Source organism: Stegastes partitus, unplaced genomic scaffold, assembly GCF_000690725.1.
Source record: "Stegastes partitus isolate 25-593 unplaced genomic scaffold, Stegastes_partitus-1.0.2 Scaffold20, whole genome shotgun sequence".
Taxonomy (NCBI): Eukaryota; Metazoa; Chordata; class Actinopteri; family Pomacentridae; genus Stegastes; species Stegastes partitus.
The window spans coordinates 17,746-39,558 of NW_007577751.1; the positions used below are offsets into that span (position 1 = coordinate 17,746).

The 21,813-nt window shown below is 40.0% G+C and overlaps 3 protein-coding genes across 4 annotated transcripts; 2 read left to right on the forward strand and 1 right to left on the reverse strand.

The window, feature by feature from the left end:
- The first annotated feature begins 374 nt into the window (after nt 1-374).
- On the forward strand, nt 375-3,727 carry cptp (ceramide-1-phosphate transfer protein). Of its 2 annotated transcripts, XM_008293076.1 has the most exons (3): nt 375-465; nt 587-739; nt 1,866-3,727. In XM_008293076.1, exons 2-3 carry the CDS (start codon nt 606-608, stop codon nt 2,386-2,388), a joined length of 657 nt encoding a protein of 218 aa, XP_008291298.1. In that variant the 5' UTR covers nt 375-465; nt 587-605; the 3' UTR covers nt 2,389-3,727. The 2 variants fall into 2 exon arrangements, with proteins under 2 accessions (XP_008291298.1, XP_008291291.1); XM_008293069.1 differs by having other exon boundaries at nt 383-739.
- A 1,343-nt stretch (nt 3,728-5,070) lies between these two features.
- Nucleotides 5,071-5,763, forward strand: ubxn10 (UBX domain protein 10). Its single transcript, XM_008293803.1, has one exon. The coding sequence runs from the start codon at nt 5,074-5,076 to the stop codon at nt 5,761-5,763; it is 690 nt and encodes a 229-aa protein (XP_008292025.1). The 5' UTR covers nt 5,071-5,073.
- Nucleotides 5,764-7,383: 1,620 nt separating this feature from the next.
- On the reverse strand, nt 7,384-13,934 carry ddx19a (DEAD-box helicase 19a). The gene is made up of 11 exons (XM_008293087.1): nt 13,872-13,934; nt 13,643-13,718; nt 13,357-13,549; nt 13,189-13,281; nt 10,528-10,630; nt 10,322-10,436; nt 9,573-9,750; nt 9,236-9,473; nt 7,819-7,981; nt 7,527-7,718; nt 7,384-7,445 (listed from the first exon to the last, which is right to left on the reverse strand). The coding sequence occupies exons 1-11, from the start codon at nt 13,932-13,934 to the stop codon at nt 7,384-7,386; spliced, it is 1,476 nt and encodes a 491-aa protein (XP_008291309.1).
- Nucleotides 13,935-21,813: the final 7,879 nt, after the last annotated feature.

Genomic DNA, 21,813 nt, shown 5'->3' on the forward strand with positions numbered 1-21,813 from the left:
TCACAAGGTTTTTTTGTTGTTGGTTTTGGATAAGCGTTTGGAGCAGAAAAAAAAACCACATTCTATATGCACACATCTTTGGCCAATAAGACTAATTCAATCCTGAATGAAGCAGCATCACTGTATCCTGAGTACAAATAAACATGATTAAAAGAATTAAAGAAATTATAGTCGAATCAAGCACATTTTCTCCAGAATTAGTACAGTTTTCTAAATGTTTTAGAACCGGTTAAACAAGTTGAACACAGCTTTAATTCTATGTTCCGCAAGTGCTGAATTTCTAGCACTTTTATTTTGAAAGTAAAATCTCCAGCGTCATGTTTTTGCGGCTCGCGTCTGCGCAGTAGAGGCGGATGAGGCTCGAGTCTGCGCAGTAGAGGCAGATCAGGGGTAACGAGAGCTGCTGTTTCATAGTCGAAGAAGAGAAATGCTTAGTTTTCCTTCAACTTTTAACTTTCCCTGCAGGTACCGCGTTCACTGTTTGTTTGTTTTCCTCGGTATTTACGCGTTTTACGACCTACAGTTTGTTGGTAGCTGTTAAATACATTTCCTCATTCATTTGTTGCCTATTCGTTCTTGTGGACAGCACTTCCTTGTAGAAAATCATGGCTGGTTCTGAGGCTTCAGACGACCAGAAATTCTCCTTATCTGAGGTGCTCGACCCTTTTAAGTTGTGTCTGTCGGAAAATAAAGAGGTCTACCTTGAACACTACGTCGCTGGCTGGCGTGGACTTGTGAAGTAAGTGATATAGGGTGAAATATTTTGCTGATATTGGTCCAACATAGTGATAAAAGGAGTATTCAGGAAGTGAACGTACTGATACATGAGTGTATACATCCGTCAATACCAGTAGAAGTCCTAAACTAAAAGCATATTAAAGTTAATATATATATATATATATATATATATATATATATATTAATAATAATAATAATAAAGAGAGGTTCTACACAGAATGCACCTAAAAATGAAAAAAAAAAAAGTTTTCCTTATTTGACATTGGACTGGTAATACTGATGCATCAATATGTAAACAATCAGCATTTTACTGTTTTATGTGGTTAAGGTGGAGCTAGTTTTAGGTCTGTTAAGGAATATATAACTAGCTTAGTGCTTAGTCAAACCCCTCTTTTTGTGAAATATTAGATAATCAAACAGTCTTAGAAGCTTCAATAAAAAGCAATCAGATTTTTAAGAGGCTTCTTCATATGAAGGGTCATATGGTGAAATGCTGGAAACTACGACTGCTTGTCCAGAACTCTACAGTCACTGTCACTCTACACTCATCATGGGGATGTGAAGAGTTCATACTGTTATTTTGCTTTTTAAAAAAATATTTTTTAGTTGATTCATTCACTGCAAGCAAGCAAACTTAAGAACAAAGAGAGCATGGCTCCTGCTGTCTGCTTATACAAAATAAACCAGAATAGAATAAATAAAAAAATAGATTAGGAATGCAGACTAAAGAAATCTCAAATAAAGGAAAATACTAAATAATCATTGTTTAAATTAAGCAAATATTTAGAAGAATCAAATACTGAACAAAAAGAAACAGACTAATAAACAGCTCCTTGAATGTGTTGGATTCTGTTTTTCTTTTTTTATTTGGATGTTTTCATCAAATATATGTTGTGGAGTAAAACTTGAATGATCTCTCATTTCTGTACTGTGGAGTAGAAGTATTAAGTAGTATAAAAGGAGAACACACTCAAACTGGGTAGATTCTTGGAATTCCTTGTGTGACCCAAACTGATCGTAATTTGTAGACATTCAAAGCATGACTTTACTATACATGCTACACTGAGCTTTAACAGTAGACAAAAGGTTGTAGAGCTGTTATCTGAGTGTTTGTTTGTCTGTAACAGGTTTCTGAACAGCCTGGGAAGCGTCTTTGGCTTCATTTCAAAGGACGCTGCCAACAAGGTCCACATCCTGGTGAACTACCTGAACGGGGAGAACGCATCTCAGTATGTCACAGTGCAGTCGATGGTAAAATACGAGCTAGAGAATGAACTCGTGGACCTAACCAAGAGAGGCAGCCATCCAGAGTCCGGCTGCCGCACTCTGCTCAGGCTCCACCGTGCACTCAGGTGGCTGGAGCTCTTCCTGGAGCGTCTTCGCACCGGCTCCGAGGACAGCAAGACATCTGCCATGTGTGCAGAGAGCTACAATGAGTCCCTTGCCCAACACCACCCATGGGTGGTCCGTAAGGCTGCAGGTATGGCTTTCTGCGTGCTCCCTGGGCGCCCTGCTTTCTTAGAAGTGATGAATGTTGGTCCACCAGAGCAGGTCGTGGCCATGCTGGGTGAGGCCCTGCCTCTTATCTCTGAGGTGTACCAGATCACAGAGGATCTTTACGCTCAACGTAACCTGCTGGACTTACCGTGAAGAGGAAGAAGTGCTACAACTGTCACCTCATACTTCATGCTGCTGAAGGGCTGTTTGAGGCAGCTGCTACTCCGGTTTGGTGATTCACGAGTTGTGTTACAGCCAAGTGTAATTTCACTAAACACTAAACTCAAGCTACTGCAAACCAGTTTTTTTCATATACAATGTAGCATGTTTGTCTTTGTCCTGATATAATCCGCCTTTGAACAATCTTTTAAATTTAGTATTTTGTTGTAAGTTAATTTGATTTTAGTTTAAGTAAATGAAGGGAACTACAGTTGGCCTTAGAAGTATTTGCTCACTGCTAAAAGCTGTGGTTTTCATACTTTATTAAGCAAACGGACAAGAAAAACAAGTTGATATTTTTGATTTGGAAGTACAGTGTTTAAAACTAGGGAAAGCCACAATGAATTTATTGATAAAGTAGAAAACACAAAATAATTGGTTCTCAGATTGAAGAATTTGTTGATTTTTCTTGGTTGTACAGAAGAAACAATTTAATATTTGGAGGTTTTTGTCTGAAAAATCAAGACCGTTGTCGAGATGTTGGACATTTTTCACAGTGTTTTTTGAAGCTTTATAGACCAAACAGTAAATTGAGAAATTAACAAATTGGTTATTTGGTATCTCTCTGACATCAGTCGTTGTCTTTATGTATCAGAAGAAATGCTTGTAATATTGTAATGTGGTCATAAGTCCCTTAGGTCATTACTGACAGATTTCTCATACAGTAGTATTTTAAAACATTGACATGTTTATGCACCTGTTACACAGGTGTAGACCATATTACCATTGGGACATATTAGCACATATTTTACAAATTATGATGGTTTTACAGTAAAAATGCAGCTGAAAGACAACCAACAAACTGCCACCTCAATGGCGGCCTTAATCATTGACCAAAAAAAGTACAAAACTGTGCCAATATTTATGGTGGAAGTAGAAAACAAACTAACATTAGTATTGTTATGAATCTTTAAATTTATGCAAAAGCACAAAGTCACCAAACCACACACAGTGAACTTTCTGTTGTTTTGTTGTTCTATTAGTGAATATTTGTTTTTAGGGAACAAAAAAAAATCTTAGTTGTGGACTCTACTGTATATGATCTATGTATGTATACATGACCAAATATGCTATGTTTTTTGCTGATGTACAGGTTTTAGGGCATTTATTAATTAAAATCCTTAAATGCACTGATCATGGGTAACACTAAAGGAAGTGATGTTCTACAAGAACGTGCTGTACTTTATATTATATATAATATATATTACTGGTAATTCAGATATGTCATAAACATGGAAACTTAATAAAAAACTGGGTTGATGATCATCTGAAATATTTGTTAGAATTTTTTATTTGGTTGATTTAAGCATTTTGTCGTGTTGTGTAATTTAGATGAGGAGATGAGTTGTTGTAATTTACTCCTAATGTTTGGAAACCCTGCAAACCTATTGAAAATGTTACCATCTTTGGATTCCCACAAATCCCACAAAAGGTCTCATAAAGCCAAGTGTTAAGATTTTAACCTGATAGTTGCACAATTTCCAAGTTATTTTACAGTAAATTTTAAGAATGAATAAACTTATTATAAGTAATGACTAAAATGTGAGACAGTGCTTTTGGCAAAGAAAGGTCATCCAACTGTCTACAATTCTGTAATTGTACAACATCATTTTGCAGATGCTTTTATCCAAAGCAAAGTATATCTGAGAGCAGATACAACACAAGCAAGGATCTAGTCAGGAGAAAACAATCTGGATAAGTGTCGTAGAACAAGTTTAAGTGTGATAGGGCGTTGCCAGTGGCAGGTTGTGTGGGAGGTAAATGTCTTTGACACAAATGCCACTGTGTACCTTGGTGTTAGTCTAAATTACAGCTTTAATCAGATGCAAAGATGCACCTTGTCACAATATAGTTACCAACATTTAGCTATCACTATACCAGTCCATCCATTATCTATACACTGCTTAATCCTCACTAGGGTCATGGGGGGCTGGAGTCTATCCCAGCTGATTCAGGATGAAGACAGGGGACACCCTGGACAGGTCACCAGTCCATCACAGGGCTACACTTGGAGATCTTGCAGCTGCGAGGCGACAGTGTTAACCACCAATCCACCGTGCAGCCCCCCACGATACTGGTGCGTCTCAAAAAAATGTTGTCATGAAAAATTTTTCATCAGCTACTTATTAAAATAAAAATTGATTTTTTTGAGCCTTTTTTTTGTTTATTGGTTAATTTAGGGAGTTCACTTTTCATTTTCAAATTTAAAATTTTAATTCAAACAAAGTCTGCTATAGGCTTCCACACACCTGAACAATATTCAACCTGGTGAATTTAGCTGCAGTTACCCAACTCCGTCACCATGGGGCGCCCTGCCTCCAACCGCAGGTCGTCATGGCAACCAGAGTGCCATGGCAACCTCGCTGACGCTCAAGAGAAGGAACCTTCAGCTCCAAGTGGAAACTGGGAGGAAAGTAATGAACACAAACGGTACTTTAACGTTTTAACTTGTCATTTAGCTACATCAGTGTACATGTTTACGTTCAGGTAGCCTCTCAAACTGTCTTCAAGGCTAATGCCAACTTAGCGATGACTTTCTTCACTCTTTTTGCGAAGGATCGAAGCCGAGGAACATCTGGGAACCTTCACTGACAGACTTTTCTGAACAGCAGCTTATCGATGCATCTAACAAGACCAAAGTCCTCCAAAGGGCGAAGCAGACCCGCTGTGAACAGCTCCGTGTACGCAGGTGAAGCAGACGACATCCAGGGGCTGCCGAAGTCTCCCGGCAGCAGCAGGCCGGACAGGAACCTCCGCTCCCGGTCTCAGCCTGCGATGTGGCCGACCAGCCAGCTGAGCCAGGACCAGGTCCTTCACATGCTGCAACACGCTCCTGCTGCTCCGCCACAGTCCCTCAACAAGTACAAGGTCCTGCCATCCATAGAGAGGAGGCGCTCAGAGCTGAGTCCCGAGACAAGCCTGGATAAAAACATGTCCAGGCTCAGTCTGTCTGACGTGACCCAGACCTGCAGGTCCGAAGGGGACCTCCGAGTGCGGCCAAAGCAGCCCGACGCAGCTCCACAAGCCATCAAAGAGACCGGCGGCTGCGGCAGTTTGCTGCTTGCTGTAAGAGCGCCGTGTGGCAGCAGGTTTCAGCAGCACTTTGAGCCCACGGACACTCTGCACACGGTGAGGAGCAGTGCAGAGGTCAGGTACGGAGGCAGGTACGGGGAGGTTTTCATAGAGACCATGGATGTGCCACGCAGGACCTTCACTGACCTGGATATGACTCTGGCACAGTGCGGCATCCTGAACAGGTCGCTGCTGTGCATCTCTCACAATAACGACAGCATGAGTGAGCAGGAGTGATTTGTTTTGCCGCCTGTGTGGTGGTATTTACGCCCCCTTTCATTCACATTCACTATGACTTGACTTTGTGCAGAATGATGTATGGGTATGAGTTTAAAATCTGCTGTTTCATACTAATCTGCTGTTTCTCTCTATTAAATCAGAGTTAAAAACATGGATGTATAAGTCAGACATGGTCCAAATCTGCAGCTTACACAAGTACAGTATAATAACTTCAGGCCTTCAGTACACAAACAAAGAATCTACTTTTCTCCACAGTAAAAGACAATTTTAGATTCTGATTCTGTTGCATTGTGTAAACAATAAAATGCTTTTTAACATATATATTAGAATTTCAGGAGCTCCATAAGGATGTTTTTGGAGGAAAAACATACTTGACTCAAAGTTAATAATCTTCAAACATGCATAAATGTTTGACTAAATCACATTCAGAACAGTTCACTAACCTTTTTTGCTCTAGAAAACACAAGGCAGTTCCATTATCACACTCTCAAGCAAAAGACAAAATAAGCTCCTGGATTTGCTGCCATTTTCTGATGTAGAAAAAGAATTAGCTGTGTAATGGTCACAATACGCTTTCAATACCAAAGCGAGACATCAGAGATTCTTGTTTTTTTTTTTTTCATTGTGGTTCTTATCTGCCAAATAAAATTGTTCATAATGATGCACTTGGTTGTACGTATGAAGATTTTACCGCACTACCATCTACTGATTTCAAAGTGTGTAGCATGAAAGCCAGATTTAAACAGAATCACTCTTGCAAGTGTGCAGTTATTATCCCAAATGGAGAAAATGTGAAATGCAAAAAGGAGGAAACTGTGTTTAAAATGCATCGAAGACTCTTTCATATTTTATCTGATTGAACGGAGCCACAAGATAAAACTGGCAGAAAAATTAAGACTGATTTTAACTTCTTACACATAAAGATTTTTTTTAATCTTTTCAACATACTGTATAATCTCTCAAGAGATATTTTCATAGTTACATGTAAAATAAAGGCTCTGAGCAACTGATTCATTCTTTTGTATACATCCCACATGAAGGTCTTTATTAAAGGGGCCAAAAGCTGCCCTCTGACATGCAAACACAGCACTTCAACTTAAACAGTCTTAACAGGCTTTACATGTGACAATATATATTTTTTCCTGACAAAAAAACCGAGCAACAGCTCTGACTTCACAGTCTAATTAAGTTTTCAGCAAACTAGGCATTTTAAACTTTAAAATGCTTCAAGTTATTTGGCACTCAACCTTGATGAAACATGCACATATCTACAGATGAGACAGTCTTTTATACCACAGCAATTCAAAGTTAATAATAAACACAACACTGCAAACAATAATCATGCCTCTTACATGCTGTTTTAACAGCTACTGGTTAGTTTATAGTCTCTCTGAGACACCGCTTAAAGCTTTAAGGTGACAAATAAACAATCAAGATCAGACACAACAAACAAAAAGTGAAAAGAAAATTGGCACAAATTAGTGCTGTGAAATAAGTTTAGCAAACCCACATTTGCATGCATCTGTAAACAATAACTTGCAAACAACGAACCCTTGAAAGAACTACAGTCACATTTGAGGTAATGCATCCACCTGCTCCAGTTGAGGGGAGAAACTTTCAGGCCAACATGCTCTCCATTTCTTCAAGATTACGTGTGTCAAGTTTTCTGATTTTCCTGTCTGTGCGAGAAAAGAAAAGCAGTTAGGATGTGGATTTATGTTCTGTTTAATATAATCACACTGAAAAACAACAGAACATACTGAAATGCGACTCAATTTGGTTGATAATATCCATGCCATGAATGCTGTCCACCATACTGACAGCAAACCCTTGTTTGCCAAAGCGTCCTGTGCGGCCAATCCTGTGAAGGTATGTTTCATTGTCAGCATTTCCGCTGAAGTCCACAGGGAGGTCAAAGTTGACCACGAGTGACACCTGCTCCACATCGATACCTGTAATCCACATGACCACAAACAGGTGCTGAGATATTCATACTCACCTGCCAGCATGAAGAGGTTTTCATCTCAAAATGTCAGTCGTAATCTTTCTTACCTCTGGAGCACACGTTTGTGGTCACAAGCACCTTCTCTTTGCCGTTCCTGAAGCGTTCAATGACAGCAGCTCTCTGCTCCACTGTCATTAGCCCACTCAGCATTGCCACCTGATGTCCTTCTTTGGACAGCTGTTCAGACAGCCAAGAAGCCATCTTGCGAGTCTGAAGAAACAAAGTTTCAGTAAAAGTGAACTTCTAAAAGGCAACAGCTTTACACATATTGTCACGTGAAAGTATCTGGAATTGAAAAAATGTTTTTATTTAATTTTAATTTTTGTCTTATGAGATGCTGATGAGAGAGCGTTTCTTCAGGATCCAAAAACTAAAAGCAATTAAATAAAGAAGTGTTTGCATATCCGGATCAGCAGTTCAGCATTCTGATAGCTTGTGGAATGAAGCTGTTGATCAGTCTGGAGGTTCTTCCTTTAATGCTCCGGAAATGTTTGCCTGATGGCAGCAGGTCAAACAGTTCATGGAGAGGGTGTGAGGAGGCCCTGACAGTGTTCAGTGTCCTGCTCCTTCAGCGGCTCTGGAAAAGTTCAGAACTAGCTGTCTGTCTGTCCACCCGGCATAATGTCGTCTCCTTCAGCTGTATGTCCATCTGGGATGTTGTCATGGAGCCATGTTTCTGTTAAAGCAAACACACAGCAGTCTTTCCACTCTCTGTGGGTTTCTCTCAGCAAACGTAGCTCGTCCAGCTTGTTATCGAGGGAGCGGACATTGGAGAGCAGGAGGACGGTCCTGCTGGTCTGGAGGGGTTAGCCTTTAGCCTAGCATGGACCCTGCTGGTCTGGAGGGGTTAGCCTTTAGCCTAGCATGGATCTCGGCTCTTTTCCTCCTCCTTTGTTTACATTCATATCGTTTGCGCTTCCTTCTCTCTCGGGTAACTGCCGGCGTAGTCTCCAATCAGACTCTGTGTTGCTGTTGTATGTCTAGATCACAACCAAGTGCTGCAATTTTAGCAACGTTCATTGCCCTGATGTTCAGCAAAGTCTGTCGGCTGCAAGTTTTGTGGAATGAACGTCTGGGATTGGCAAGACACTCAAAATGTTCACTTTCATTGTCTCCTGAAGGGGCCGCTGCGTCCATTCACGCCGCCATCTCTATAATGATATATATATTATTGTATATATGTATGTATGTATGTATGTATGTATGTATGTATGTATGTATGTATGTGTGTGTGTGTGTGTGTGTGTGTGTGTGAAGGATCTTAACCTTACCGTTTACAATAAATTATCCAAGTAAGTATAGATTAATGAATAATATTGAAGGACCTTACTTTAGCACTTGATTAGTCACAATTCACATGTTGATACCAGTAACTGTTTAACTATCAGTGTCAACTGACAAACAATAAAGAAACATGGTCATTTGTTATCATAATTAAGTTTGTGATAAAAACAGCTGACTTACATGGCAGAAGATCATGGCCTGTGCTATGGTGAGGCACCCATACAGGTCACAGAGTGCCATGAACTTGTCCTCCTTGTTCTTACAGTCCACATAGAACTGCTTAATGTTATCTACAGTCTCCTCTTCCCGCTTCAGCTTAATGATATTGGGGTCAGGAACCACTCGCTCTGCAAACCTCCACACAGAGTCCTCAAAGGTGGCCGAGAAAAGGAGCATCTGACAGTCCTTTGTCAGCTGTCTGCATCAGTATGAAGATAATTGTGACCATAAAATCTTGTTCGCTGACATGACAAAATAAAAACTGTTACTATTACGCCTTTCTCTAAGCAAAACCCACCGATAGATGCGGAGGCTCTGGTCTTGATGACCCTGTGTGGCAATCATCACATCAGCCTCGTCCAGAACAAACAGAGTAATCTTCTTGGGGTCAATGAACTTGTACTTGACGCACCAGTCAAGGACTGTGCCCGGCGTTCCAATGACAATGTGGGCCTGCAGCTTAACACCTCGCAGCACTGAACACAGCACAGACAGTCATGTAGAAATACGGCAACCTCATCACCAAAAAATCTTCCGACAGAAGCTGGGTCATTCCCTGTCAAATCATCAATTTTTTAAAATCAATTTCTTCTCGACCATCTCTGATTTGCCTAAAAATTCTATAGCATAAAATATGAATAACAATTTTTTTTTAAAATGAGATTTTACAATTATATATCAAATATTTTTCCGAGATAAGAGAATATTTGACCTACTTGTTCAATATTGCAGATTCTGAATCAATGGCAGTAAAAGAAATAGAAGTGAGAATTTCCTTTTTTCTGTAATAGTTTTTCAAATATTGTCATTTAAACACAGCCTCAAATAACAATGTGTGAAAAACATGAGTTGATAGGCAATTTCTTTAAAAAAACAAGTTAAATCTCAGAAAGTACTTGATATATCCCGTTAAAATTTCACACATGCCATTTTAAATGTCCATAGGCTATGATAAAAGGAATTTCAAGCAAATCAGAAATATTCGAGCAGAAGCCTCTGATGATTAGAGATGGAATAACCCTATTACATTTATGGTCATAGTCTTACGTCTGTTCCCCCGAATGGCGTATTCCACTTTCACATCTGGACAAAATTTCCCCATTTGCTCAATTACTTGACCAATCTGCAGTGCAAGCTCGTACGTTGGCGAGATACAAAGGCACTAAAAGACACAGTTTGAAATGCTGAGTACACTTCAGGATATGATTAAGGAACACCAGCTGGCTCTGAGTCTCTGAAGATGTTCTGCTTACCTGAGTCCACTTATTGGCAGGGTTTACATGGCTGAGCATGGCCAGAGAAAAAGCAGCAGTTTTACCTGTGCCAGACTGTGCCTGTGCGATCAGATTCTGAGGTCTGAAGCAGAGAAAGTGCACAAATAAGGAAGTGAATAAATCACAGGCAAACACGATGTGACGAAGTTACAGAAGGATTTTAAAAAGGACCTATTGTTATGGGTTTATGGACATTATGTAGGACAATGATTACAGTTCATTTCAGTGCTGAAATGATCTGCTAGTATGCATAATGACGTATTTAATCGTTGAAGAATAATGCCCCATTTTTTAGTTGCACGTTCTGAAATGTGAGATGTTTTGTTTTTATTGGCTTTATAGTAAAATGAAAATTTGTTGGTTTGACAAAACAGAACATCTCATGAAATTAACTTTCTCACTGATACTTGATGTTTTACACAGCAAATAAATAATATGCAGGTTAATCAGCAACAACAACAAAAAAGTTGCAGCCACTACCTATTTACTTTACGCCAAATTTCCTATTAGCTGTACTGTGCGACTTCTGTTTGAAATCCAGCCTACAATTAGCTTTCCATTCTACATAAAACATGTCTGTGTCAGTGGTATGTAAAGTAAAATGTATTCTCATACTTCAGCCATTAAACTATACTAGAACTAGAACAAAAATATGGCAACTATTTAATATGATATTACCAAAATGAAAAATGAAAAACAGTTAAAGAAAGTTATTAGGTCCATGTCTCAATATGCATACTTGTCCGTACTTGCGTTCTTGCGAAACGTCATCAGTCGGAGACCAAGTACTGTCTCAATTCTAAGTACGCATCTGACCAAGTAGGGATGAAATGCCCGGATGAGTTCTCGCTCCGCCCACATTATCGAGTCTGCATCAGACCGGACTTGTGGTGACTTCAGACAGCCAAGTATCCCAGAATACATTTCGCATCAACCAGCGGCAAAAGCCAAGGAGAAAATTTTCAACAGTAACACAAGTTTTTTTGTAAATACTATTGTTATTGTGACACAAAATGAAGTTTTAAGATTATTTTAGGTGAGAAAGTAGTGGTATAAATGTCAAATCTGTGGTCATTTTATCACGATAAAGCCTGCTTAAAATTTCAATTTCGGAGATGTGAGTGTCCCGGTTTGACAGCTGTGACGGCGGTCAGCGCTCAGAGTAGCTCCCGAGGACAGCAAGACTTTCTGAAGTCTGCCGCTGGCTCTGATGGTTCCGTAGTGGTTAAACAGGGATATACGTAGTTTAGCGGTCACACTTTGTCCTCACAGTGAAATGTGTTCATTGCTCACAATCGATTTAAAAGAAGTTTAAGTTAATGTTGGAACTTCTTATTTTTAATTAGTAGTGTACTCGATCGCTGTCTTAGTACGTCTGAACTGAACTGGGAGACTCCCCAGAACATGAGCAGCTCCATCCTGGACCTTCTGACGGAGCATCTTCAGCAGAATGCTATTTCCAGCTCCACTGAAGAACACCAGGAGGATGAGAGGCACAATGTTTTTCATCTGTTATATGTTTTGTAAGAGACTTTTGTCCAGTTATAAAATGAAATCTTATAGAAAAATTACCCTGTTTATTATATATAGTTCTTGTGTATTTAAGTACTTTTTGCAAGTAAAATTTTTCAACTGTATTCCAAAGATGAATTGTCTAATGTCAATTGCTGAAGCCAAAATTACATTTTCCTCCAACATCTGACCTGTTTGAGCAGACACTGCTGTCAAAAAATAGCTTTAATAAAGATTGTATAATGATCTTAGAAACCTCAAAAGGTATACATATTTTTTGTATATCTATTAAAATGTAAATAAGCAGAGCTGTGTTATTGTATTTCATTTCATTTCATTGTTTTTCATGGTAAAAATCATCAGACTAGATGGGCCGAGGTGGTGACGTCATTGAGTACGCTGCTGTCCCAATTGCACATTAACGGCGATGCGTTCTCCCGTACTTGCAAGTCCATACTTGCGTACAGACTCACGAAAACGCAAGTATGGACTTGCGTACTTGAGTATTGAGAAATGGCCTAAGTCAAGAGTGACTTGACCCAGAATTTTGCATTTTTCAATAGGGCTCCAATGAACTTTAATTTTCAGTCAATTTGTGGAATGCCTGAAATAACTGTTCTTTTTTTTCATCTCTATAATGTCGCAAAGCAACAAAAAGTGAGCTTCAATTGTCAAGTTAATAATTTTGTTGAAACAAAATATATACAATAGGGTCCAAAAGTCTGAGGCCACTAGTGTAGATTCTTATATTTTGCATTTGCTTTGAACTTAAGAACTTTCCCAATCATAAAAATGCCCATGAATTTCAGAAAATCTTCAGGCTTGGTGCCCATTTAGTTTAATCACAACTGTACACAACCAGCAATTTGTTGAAGCCAGAAAAACATCACCATACCTTCTTCATTTTTTTTTTTTTTAAAAAAAGGAAACTTCATGTCTTAAATCTACTGCCCTGATTTTTTCGTACCTACTTCATGTCAGCCCCAGCTGTAAGTTGTGTGTTTTGTCTAATGTAAATTGCTGCCATTTCCCTTTGGGAATCTACAAAGTATCCCATGTGTTTAAATTCAGGTGAATTAACTTGACCTCAATGTTTCTGCAATAAATAAGGTTTGTAAATCGACTCACGGTTGTGCCAGCATCATAGGTAAAGCACATTCCTGGATTTTGGATGGTCTGTTGAAACCCATGTTATACACACCCTTCAGCAGCTCAGGTGTCCTGTTAATGATAAATGCATAAAATAAACGTATTCAACAACTTAAGATCCAAATCGCAGTTACATCTCGGACTCACAGCCTCAGGTCCTCAAACGTCTTCACGGAGTACAGGGGCGAGGTGGGGTCCGCCTGCAGGACCTCCACCTGGTTTCTGTTCGTCACCAGAGCGTGGCGGATCATTTTATTCAGCAGGGACTCCTCAGCCAGGTTCACCTTGTCCGCCTGTCCTCTCCAGTCCCCAGCTTCAAGCTTGTCCGGCATGAGGTTGCCTGCACAGGTGGAAACACCACCAAGGGACCATGAACGCGCCATCACAGGTCAGCGCTAAAATAAATTAGCTTAGATATTAATGAAGGCATGACAAATTAAGTTACCATTAACATCTTCTGTGATGTTACGGCGGCCACGAACTTGATCTCCTTTGTTGGGGAGATCAAACTGGTGAGACAAAATGAGGTTAATCACATTAAAAGCCGTCAAATCAGTAAGCTAGCGCATTCAATTAGCCGGCTAACGGGCGAGGAGCGCTGTTTGTTAGCTAGCCCGTGTTTGCCGTTAGTTTTGGAGCTGTTGGTCACCTGTAAAACTTACCTGTGTGGATGGAGCTGGAGCCTCCTGAAGGTCCACTGAAGGCGTCCACGAGTCTTTGAACATTTTCTAACGTTAACCGTGGAGTTTCTTTCGAGACAAACAACACTTCTGGCAAAGTTTGAAGTCAGCGTCAACGACGTCCCGCTCTCCCGACCTGAACCAAACGTCACCGATGGACCACTCGTGATGCCTTCAGAAGAGCCAGAATAATCGGTAATATACGCACTAACTCAACAGAAGCAACCGAGTGGCTGAGAATTGGAAATTTCACAACCTCTGCTATTGTTAAGCATTATGTTGGGGCGCATTTTGAGGCGTCATTCGCAAAATACGTTTTTACTACACCTCTTACCACAACTGATTGTATTCTTTGTCGACTATTTTAAGATACGTGTTTTGTTTGTTTCTTTGCGTGATACTGTGAAAGTGGCGGTTTCATTTACGCTCAGGAATTCCTATTGAATGAAAAAGAAAATGAAAAATACTTTATTCATCCCAGAAGGGAAATTCAATGAAATTCAATTCAATTCCTGAAGGCACCACAGCATTGCAACCGCATTTGTAGTCAACTAACTCACCTACCACACATGATGATCGATCAACTCAGCCGCTGGATAAAAAGGTATGTTACAATTCATTGAAGGAGTATGATGCATGAAAAAAAAGCAACTATATTACAGATTCTGTTTTTATGAAGAGATAATTTTTCTATTTTGGATTTGCTTTGATCTGTGTTCAACAGTTTGGTCTGCTGCCATCTGAAGTATTGATTTAGTTTCCTCATGATAATTTCTCAACCATCATTGTGTGTGTGTGGTCATTTCAATTACCACCAGTCTTTATGAGTCAAAGTATTTGAACAATTAACTGTTATTTCACCATTTTTCCCCCTGTTTTGTTAAATTTACAACTAATAACTAGTAAAATCACAGAAAATTATTAATTTACATGTTTGCCAGAAAAGCATAAGAGAGGAAACTTTCAGATAACATCCACATCAAACGTCTGTATTTTTACAAATGTACTTTCTTTCTTGTTTTATTTTATTTTATTTTACAAGGATTTCCCTGATTTGTTGAATTACAGATTATATATTGAAAAATCATGGGGAAAAATGTACATGTTGACTGTAAAAACAAACTAACAAAAAACCCAGGCCAAAACTGTAAGGATTCAAGGATTCAAGGCCTTTATTGGTCACAAACACAGTTATATACATATATTTAGAGAGAGAGAGCGAGAGAGAGAGAGAAAGGGATAAAAAATAAGCAAAAATAAATAAATCTAATTTTTAAACAATGCAAAAGGAGATGGAATAGATAAAGAAAATAATAACACTATATACATGTATATATACAAAGTGCAAAGTGACCGGCTGGATTGTTATTGGGTCTATTGTCTCAGGTTCAGCAGGCGGACAGCCTGAGGGAAGAAGCTCCTCCTCATCCTCTCTGTGTTTACCTTCAGGCAGCAGTAACGCTGCCCTGATGGCAGCAGAGAGAGCAGTCTGTGGCTGGGGTGGGTGGGGTCACTCTCAATCTTCCTGGCCTTTAACCTGCATCGTTTGGTGTAATTGTCCTGCAGGTTGGGGAGGGTGGTTCTGATGGTGCGCTCAGCTGAGCGGACCACCCTCCTCAGGGCCAAGAAGCGCTGCTGGGTGCTGCTGCCCATCCAGGTGCTGATACTCTCAGCCACAACACTCTAAATGGTGTAGAAGTTCCTGAGCACCTTGAGAAGAAGCTTGAAGTCCTTCAGGTGTCGGAGGAAGGAGAGACGCTGTCGAGTCTTCTTCACCAGGGTGTTGATGTGACAGGACCACGTCAGGTCCTGCGTGATGTTGACACCCAGGTATTTGAAGCTCTCCTCTCGCTCCACCTCTGTCCTGCTGATCCTGAGTGGGTGGTATGCCTTTTGCTGCTTCTTGCTGTAGTCCACAATCAGCTCTTTAGTCTTGCTGACGTTCAGGAGGAGGGTGTTGTCTCTGTACTAGTCCTCCAGGTGGGTGATCTCCATTAAACAGTCCTCCTCGTTGTTGTTGGAGATCAGACCCACCACTGCTGTGTCGTCAGCAAACTTAATGATGGTGTTAGGTCTGATGTGCACAGGCAGTCATTAGAGTACAATGAGTACAGCAGAGGGCTCAGCACACAGCCCTGGGGAGCACCGATGTTCAGGGTGCATGAAGGGGGACAGGTGATTCCCCACTTGATCCACTTGTGGTCTGCTGGTCAAAAAGCTGTAGACCCACCTGCACAGGGAGGAGGTGAGGTCCTGCAGCTAAGTGATTATTATTATTAATAATAATAATAATAATTTAAAGTTGATAACATGCTTAACTACCGTGTGTGGCATATGGAATCACTTAGTTAGTCCATTAATTTATGTTAAGTAATATCTAAGGCAAAGACTAAAGAACATTCTCTATTTTCAGCTTCTCAAATTTGAGAATTGCCCGTTTTTGCCTTTTGTGATTGGAAACTATCAATTCAGAGGCTGGAATATGCCATCTCATATCAGAGAGATCAGATGATTAACCAAGCTGTTGGTATTTTCAGTTGTTGTTAGTTGCAAAACAAATAAGTGGAATTTGCCTCGAACTTTCTTAGTGTTTCCAGAAAGAGAAGAGAGGAAGTGAGGGTGTGAGAGGTTGAGAAAGAGATAGACAGCGAGAGGGAGGGAGGGAGTTTTATTGGCTGCAGGTTAATTCAATTTGGAGGCGGATGTTGAGTTTCAGCCAACCCACCCACACACACACACGCACACACACACACACACACACACACACACACTCGCATGCACGCACAGACACCATCTACTTCCTCACAGCTACGCCAAAATGGCTTTGCAAACACATATTAATTGTCATGGTAACCTCCCGCAGTAAAAACAGATGGATCAAACCAAGTGATCACAAAACACAGACACAGCCGAACACCCACGCTGGATTTAAATCATTAAGGGCTTTTCCAATAACATCAGAGACAGGACAGCAGAGAGATTAGAGGTGTGCGTTACTCCCTCTCCCTCTTGTTTGCTCCTGATGTTACAGTGCATGTCGTGCACACTGATCTCTTGCTATTAAAAAGGATACCTGAATGGATCATGTCGTCATCGAAGGCTGGAGTGAGTGGGTGGTGCTGATGCTTTGAATGAGGATGGGAAGGGGGATGTTTGGACCCTGTCGCAGCACCCCCCCTGCCCCCCATTCTCTCTCTCTCTCTCTCTCTCTCTCTCTCTCTCTCTCTCTCTCTCTCTCTCTCTCTCTCTGAAACTCCAGCATACACAGAGGGAGGAGGAGAGAATAAATTAAACAGTTTTTGCAACCACATGTTGCTGTGCTGGATTGAAACGGCGCAGCAGCTACCTTGCCTTTCTTTGCAGTGTACACCAAATTGTCAATGTGGCCGCTGCATATGTAGTTCCAGCCACCTGTGGCAGCACTCCTATTCCCTCTACGCCACAGAGAGGGAACAAAAAAAAAAAAAAAAAAAAGAGGGAGTTGAGAGAGGTCGGAGAGATATCTTTCTTGACAAGTGGACTTCTGACAGAGAGCGATCCTCACTGCATCCCCTCTTCACACAAATGAAAGGTAAGATAATGAGGCTGATACTTTGACCGTATCAGACGAATTTTAATACCGCAATGTGTCTCTGTAATGGTGATTATTTTAAACAAGCCTATCTATTGTTTTAAATGAAGAGAAAGGTCAGCCAGTGTGAAGATGATCAAACCTGCCAGTGTTGCGTCTCCATTTGCACTGTAAACAGAGACACTGTGCTCCAACAGGTGGCTGCACAGCATCTGCTCCGTGTTTTAACAGTAATGAGTGCAGAGAAGTGTGGCAATGCTGATGCTGAGAGTTGACGGTTTGGTGGTCTTTTCATAAATCCCAGAAGGTGGCACAGTGATTCATGTGACGGAGCCAGCCAGGAGAGAAGCACCCTGGGACTGCCACTTTTAACACTAATTACTATAAACTGAAACACTGAGGAGAAAGATGCTTGCTGAGCTTCCTGAAATGCAGCTTTCTGCAGCAGAAAAAAACCCAAAACTATCTTGTGTAAAATTAGAACCTTCCATATGAGTTAAATGTTTATTTTTACATTGATTTGTAACTATATGTTCAGGTTTTGTGTCTAAATCGCCGTTTTTATCGTCAGCACGTGGATGTTTTGAGGTCCAGCCAATTTCAGTCTTCCACTAAGTCTTTCTTTCATCCACCTATTGGAGGAGATTGTGCCTATTGAGGGACAAAGGGTTGTGCTTCTTAGTCTGTGGCTGAATGGACACATGATGGCACTGTTGAGACAGATGACAAAATAGTCCGTAATTACATCTGCATGACCTTTTCCTCGCCATAAATAACAATGTGGTGCCTAAAACCCTAATTTGACTGTTGGAAAGACTGATCGATTTTCTTATTGATTCTAAAGGGCTTCTTGTGTAGCCAGGGAGCGTGGAAGTTGCGCTTGAAGTTAGAATTTTTTTTTTATAGGGTGATAATGATTTTGTGCTTTGTTTGAGGGAGGGAGAACGCCTGATGTTTTAATCAATTGCACGGTCACAAATAAATGCACACTTCAGAGATGCTTGCTGGTCCGTCTGCAGGCGAGTGAGCGAGTGAGCAGAGCTGTCTCTATGGATATTGCTTTCGTCATAACACTTCCTATTAAGCCTGTGTGGGGCTCTGGTCATGCAGCAGAAGCAGACCCTTGACAGCATAACCAAGACTGCTGGAGGAGGAGACGGAATTAACGATGAAGCATCACCCTTCTTTATTGAGTAGTCTACATATTTAATGATGCTGTATTCCTCCTTTTCCATATTTAATGCATCACAAGTTAGTTGTTTTTTTCCTCACATTGCAGAAAATACATTTCTTTTTTCTTTCCGATTACATTGTTGCTGTGTTTTAATGATAATGCCACCTTCAATTGGTTTTATTCCATTTATCTCGCACTCTTAAAACACCGGTGTCACATTACCTTAGGCTTCTTAGTTTCCTGTTGAGAAAGATTATTGCGATTGGAGCACTGAACTGACATCTAGGTAGCAGCTTCAGCTCTAGTGTTTGGACTCTGTAATGAGACCCTGCTGTGTGTTTGATGTTATTGCTGGGAAACGGAAAAAGAGGATTTCTGTTATTGAATCCCCAGGGCATTCAATGTTAATTAGATAAATATATATCAAATTAGATATTTGTGTGAAATATTATATTAAATATATAAATTCAACAGTAATTTGAGTTATCATTTTGGAGCAGCTTCATATTATGAAATGTTTTAGTATTATAGAGTTCAAGCTTGGCAATTGTTATCAAATGTAGCCAGTTAGCATTTTATATATATTGGCTTAACAGGTGCCACACATGCTACTTAGCGAGCTAGCTAGCTAACTCAGAATCAACTGTGCTGACAGCAGCTAATGAGTTCATTCAGAGTTACTTTCTAATGTTTTATTTGTAAAGATATTCCTCAGGGAAAAACACAAATCTGCAGACCAAAAAGACAGACAATCTTTCTCTGGCTCACACTGCTAGAATCAACACCATGCTGAGTAATAGCTAGTTAGCCAGTTAGGCCACATGACAAGCAGCCTTGTAAAGGTAAATGAATAAACAGATGAGTGTCTGTATGCTGGCTTTACTCAGATTGCAAAATCTGATTGAAACAACATTAAAATGTTGTCACACAGAAGCATTGAATCTACATTGAAATTCAGTATTGAAACCAAAATTATAATTCATGTGAAACAAGATAAGAACTTTCAAACAGAACTTGTAATCTAAAAAGGTAGTTCAAGCTACAGTTTAGCTGATTAAATATTAAAGCAATGTGATTTAGAAAAGCACTGATTCCGCTGTCATCTTAGAGGCAGTCTACAGGCTGGCTGTATGTCATGAAAAGGGATAATATAAAATAGAAGTAGAAGTGTAATTTACAAAATGGTATTATAAAAAAAAAAAGGGAAAAAAACAGATTTTGCAAATTTATTATTATTGTTAATAATAATAATGTTATTGTTAATAAAATAAACAAATCTGCTCCATAAACTTCTTTAATTATTACTTATTATTTGTTTCTTCAGTGTTGACTATTTTCTAATTTTTATGTTGAAATTCTTTTAAAGAAAAATCACATAGGCACCCCTATGGAATATCACCTAAATGTCAAACGATTCTACATTGTATGACCTCTCAACAATTGCTTTAATTCTACAGTGAACTGTAGAGTTTGTGATGTAAAATTAACAGAATAGATGTACCACAAAATGCAACAAAAGTCAGAACATCTTTCACAACTGAGATTGAAATCGATGACAGAATCAGTCCTCCTTCACATGGAGGATACCTGATTTCTGGAGAGATGTTCTTCCATTCTTTGGAGACAGTTTTTTTTCAGCACGTCTTTGTTGCAGGGACTATGTTGCTCTACTTTTTAAAAATATTCTAAAGGTGACCTATTCAGTTTAAGTCTGATACCTGGCTGGGTCATAGTTTTCACTTTTTTCCTTTTTAGAAACCTGTGTGATTTTGGCAGTGTGCTCTGGATTGTTATCGTGCTGCAATGTTCCTTGTCTGCCAAGCTTCTGCAGACTGGGAGCCATCTTGCCAGGCAGTATTTTGGTATATCCTCAGGCATTCATGATGCCATCTATAAATGTCATCTACCCAACACCATTTGCCCTCATGCAGCATCATATAATCACACCTCACTGTCGGGACTATGCATTAACTGTGGCAGTCCAAAGTCAAACAAATTTACTATGGTCTCATCTGACCAAAGAATGGGCTTCCAGTATCTATTGCTTTCTCTCTATCTGCTATCCTGCTATCCCCACCCTCCATCCCCACTCTCACCCAACCCGTCGAGGCAGATGGCTGCCTTCCCTGAACCTGGTTCTGTCTGAGGTTTTTATCCCTCCCCTCCCTTGGGAAGGGGGGTTTGTCTCCTTCCCACCGTTGCAACCGCTTGCACAGAGGGAGTCCAAAAGCAACTTTGCATTGTTGGGTTTTCTGTTTAAATTGGTCTATACCTTACTATGTTAAGCGCTATGTGATGACATATGTTATAAACTGCGCAAGACAAATACAATTGAATTGAACTGAATTCAATATTCATTAGGCTCCTTTTCATGCATTTGAGCAAACTCATCGTGCAGTGTTGTGCAGAAGAGCAAGCAGGGGTGTTTTTCTTGAATGTCATCCACACAGATTGGCATTCTTCTCTGTCCTTTACACTGCCTGAGCTGTCACAGAAACTCCAACTTCCATTGACCCCTGTGCCAAGTCTGGAGTACTGGCCTGTCTGTTTATCAGAGCTGGGTTGTAGCCCGTCTGTGGCGTCATCCTAGGAAGACAACCGCTGCAGATTAGTGGTTCTGTTGCTCATTCTATACCTCATGGTTGTTGCTGCAACAGAGTTTTGACAGATTTTTTTTTTTGTTGTCAATGATCTTATTCTATTCTTTTTTATATTTGTAAAGTCACACAATCAGATTTTTGAATTCTTCTGGATCTTTTTTTTTTTCTCATGTGGAGCTATGATGTAGGAGGACACAGCCCAAAGAATAGAAACTAATTTTATAACCATATTCATGGAAGTAGGCTGATCAGAAATCAGATATGTGCTCAGTTTGGTTTCCGTGGTCATAAGCTGTCTCGCTTTTGTGTCAGTGATCACAAGTTTAATCACTTTCTTGCACCGTATTCCTACTTTGGCCTGTATAAAGTTTTATTTTTCTTTTCTTTGATTGGCCATAAGGGGAAATGTTCTACTCGTACTTAGAAATGTTTGGAGAAGAGGAAATTTGAAGTCATTTCACATTTTAGTGATTTTTCAACAGTGGTTTGCTCATTTTAGTTGTTTACTGTACATTTACATGTTTGCACGGGCATACATTCTACAGACACACATGTATACACATATTTCTAGACTTCCCA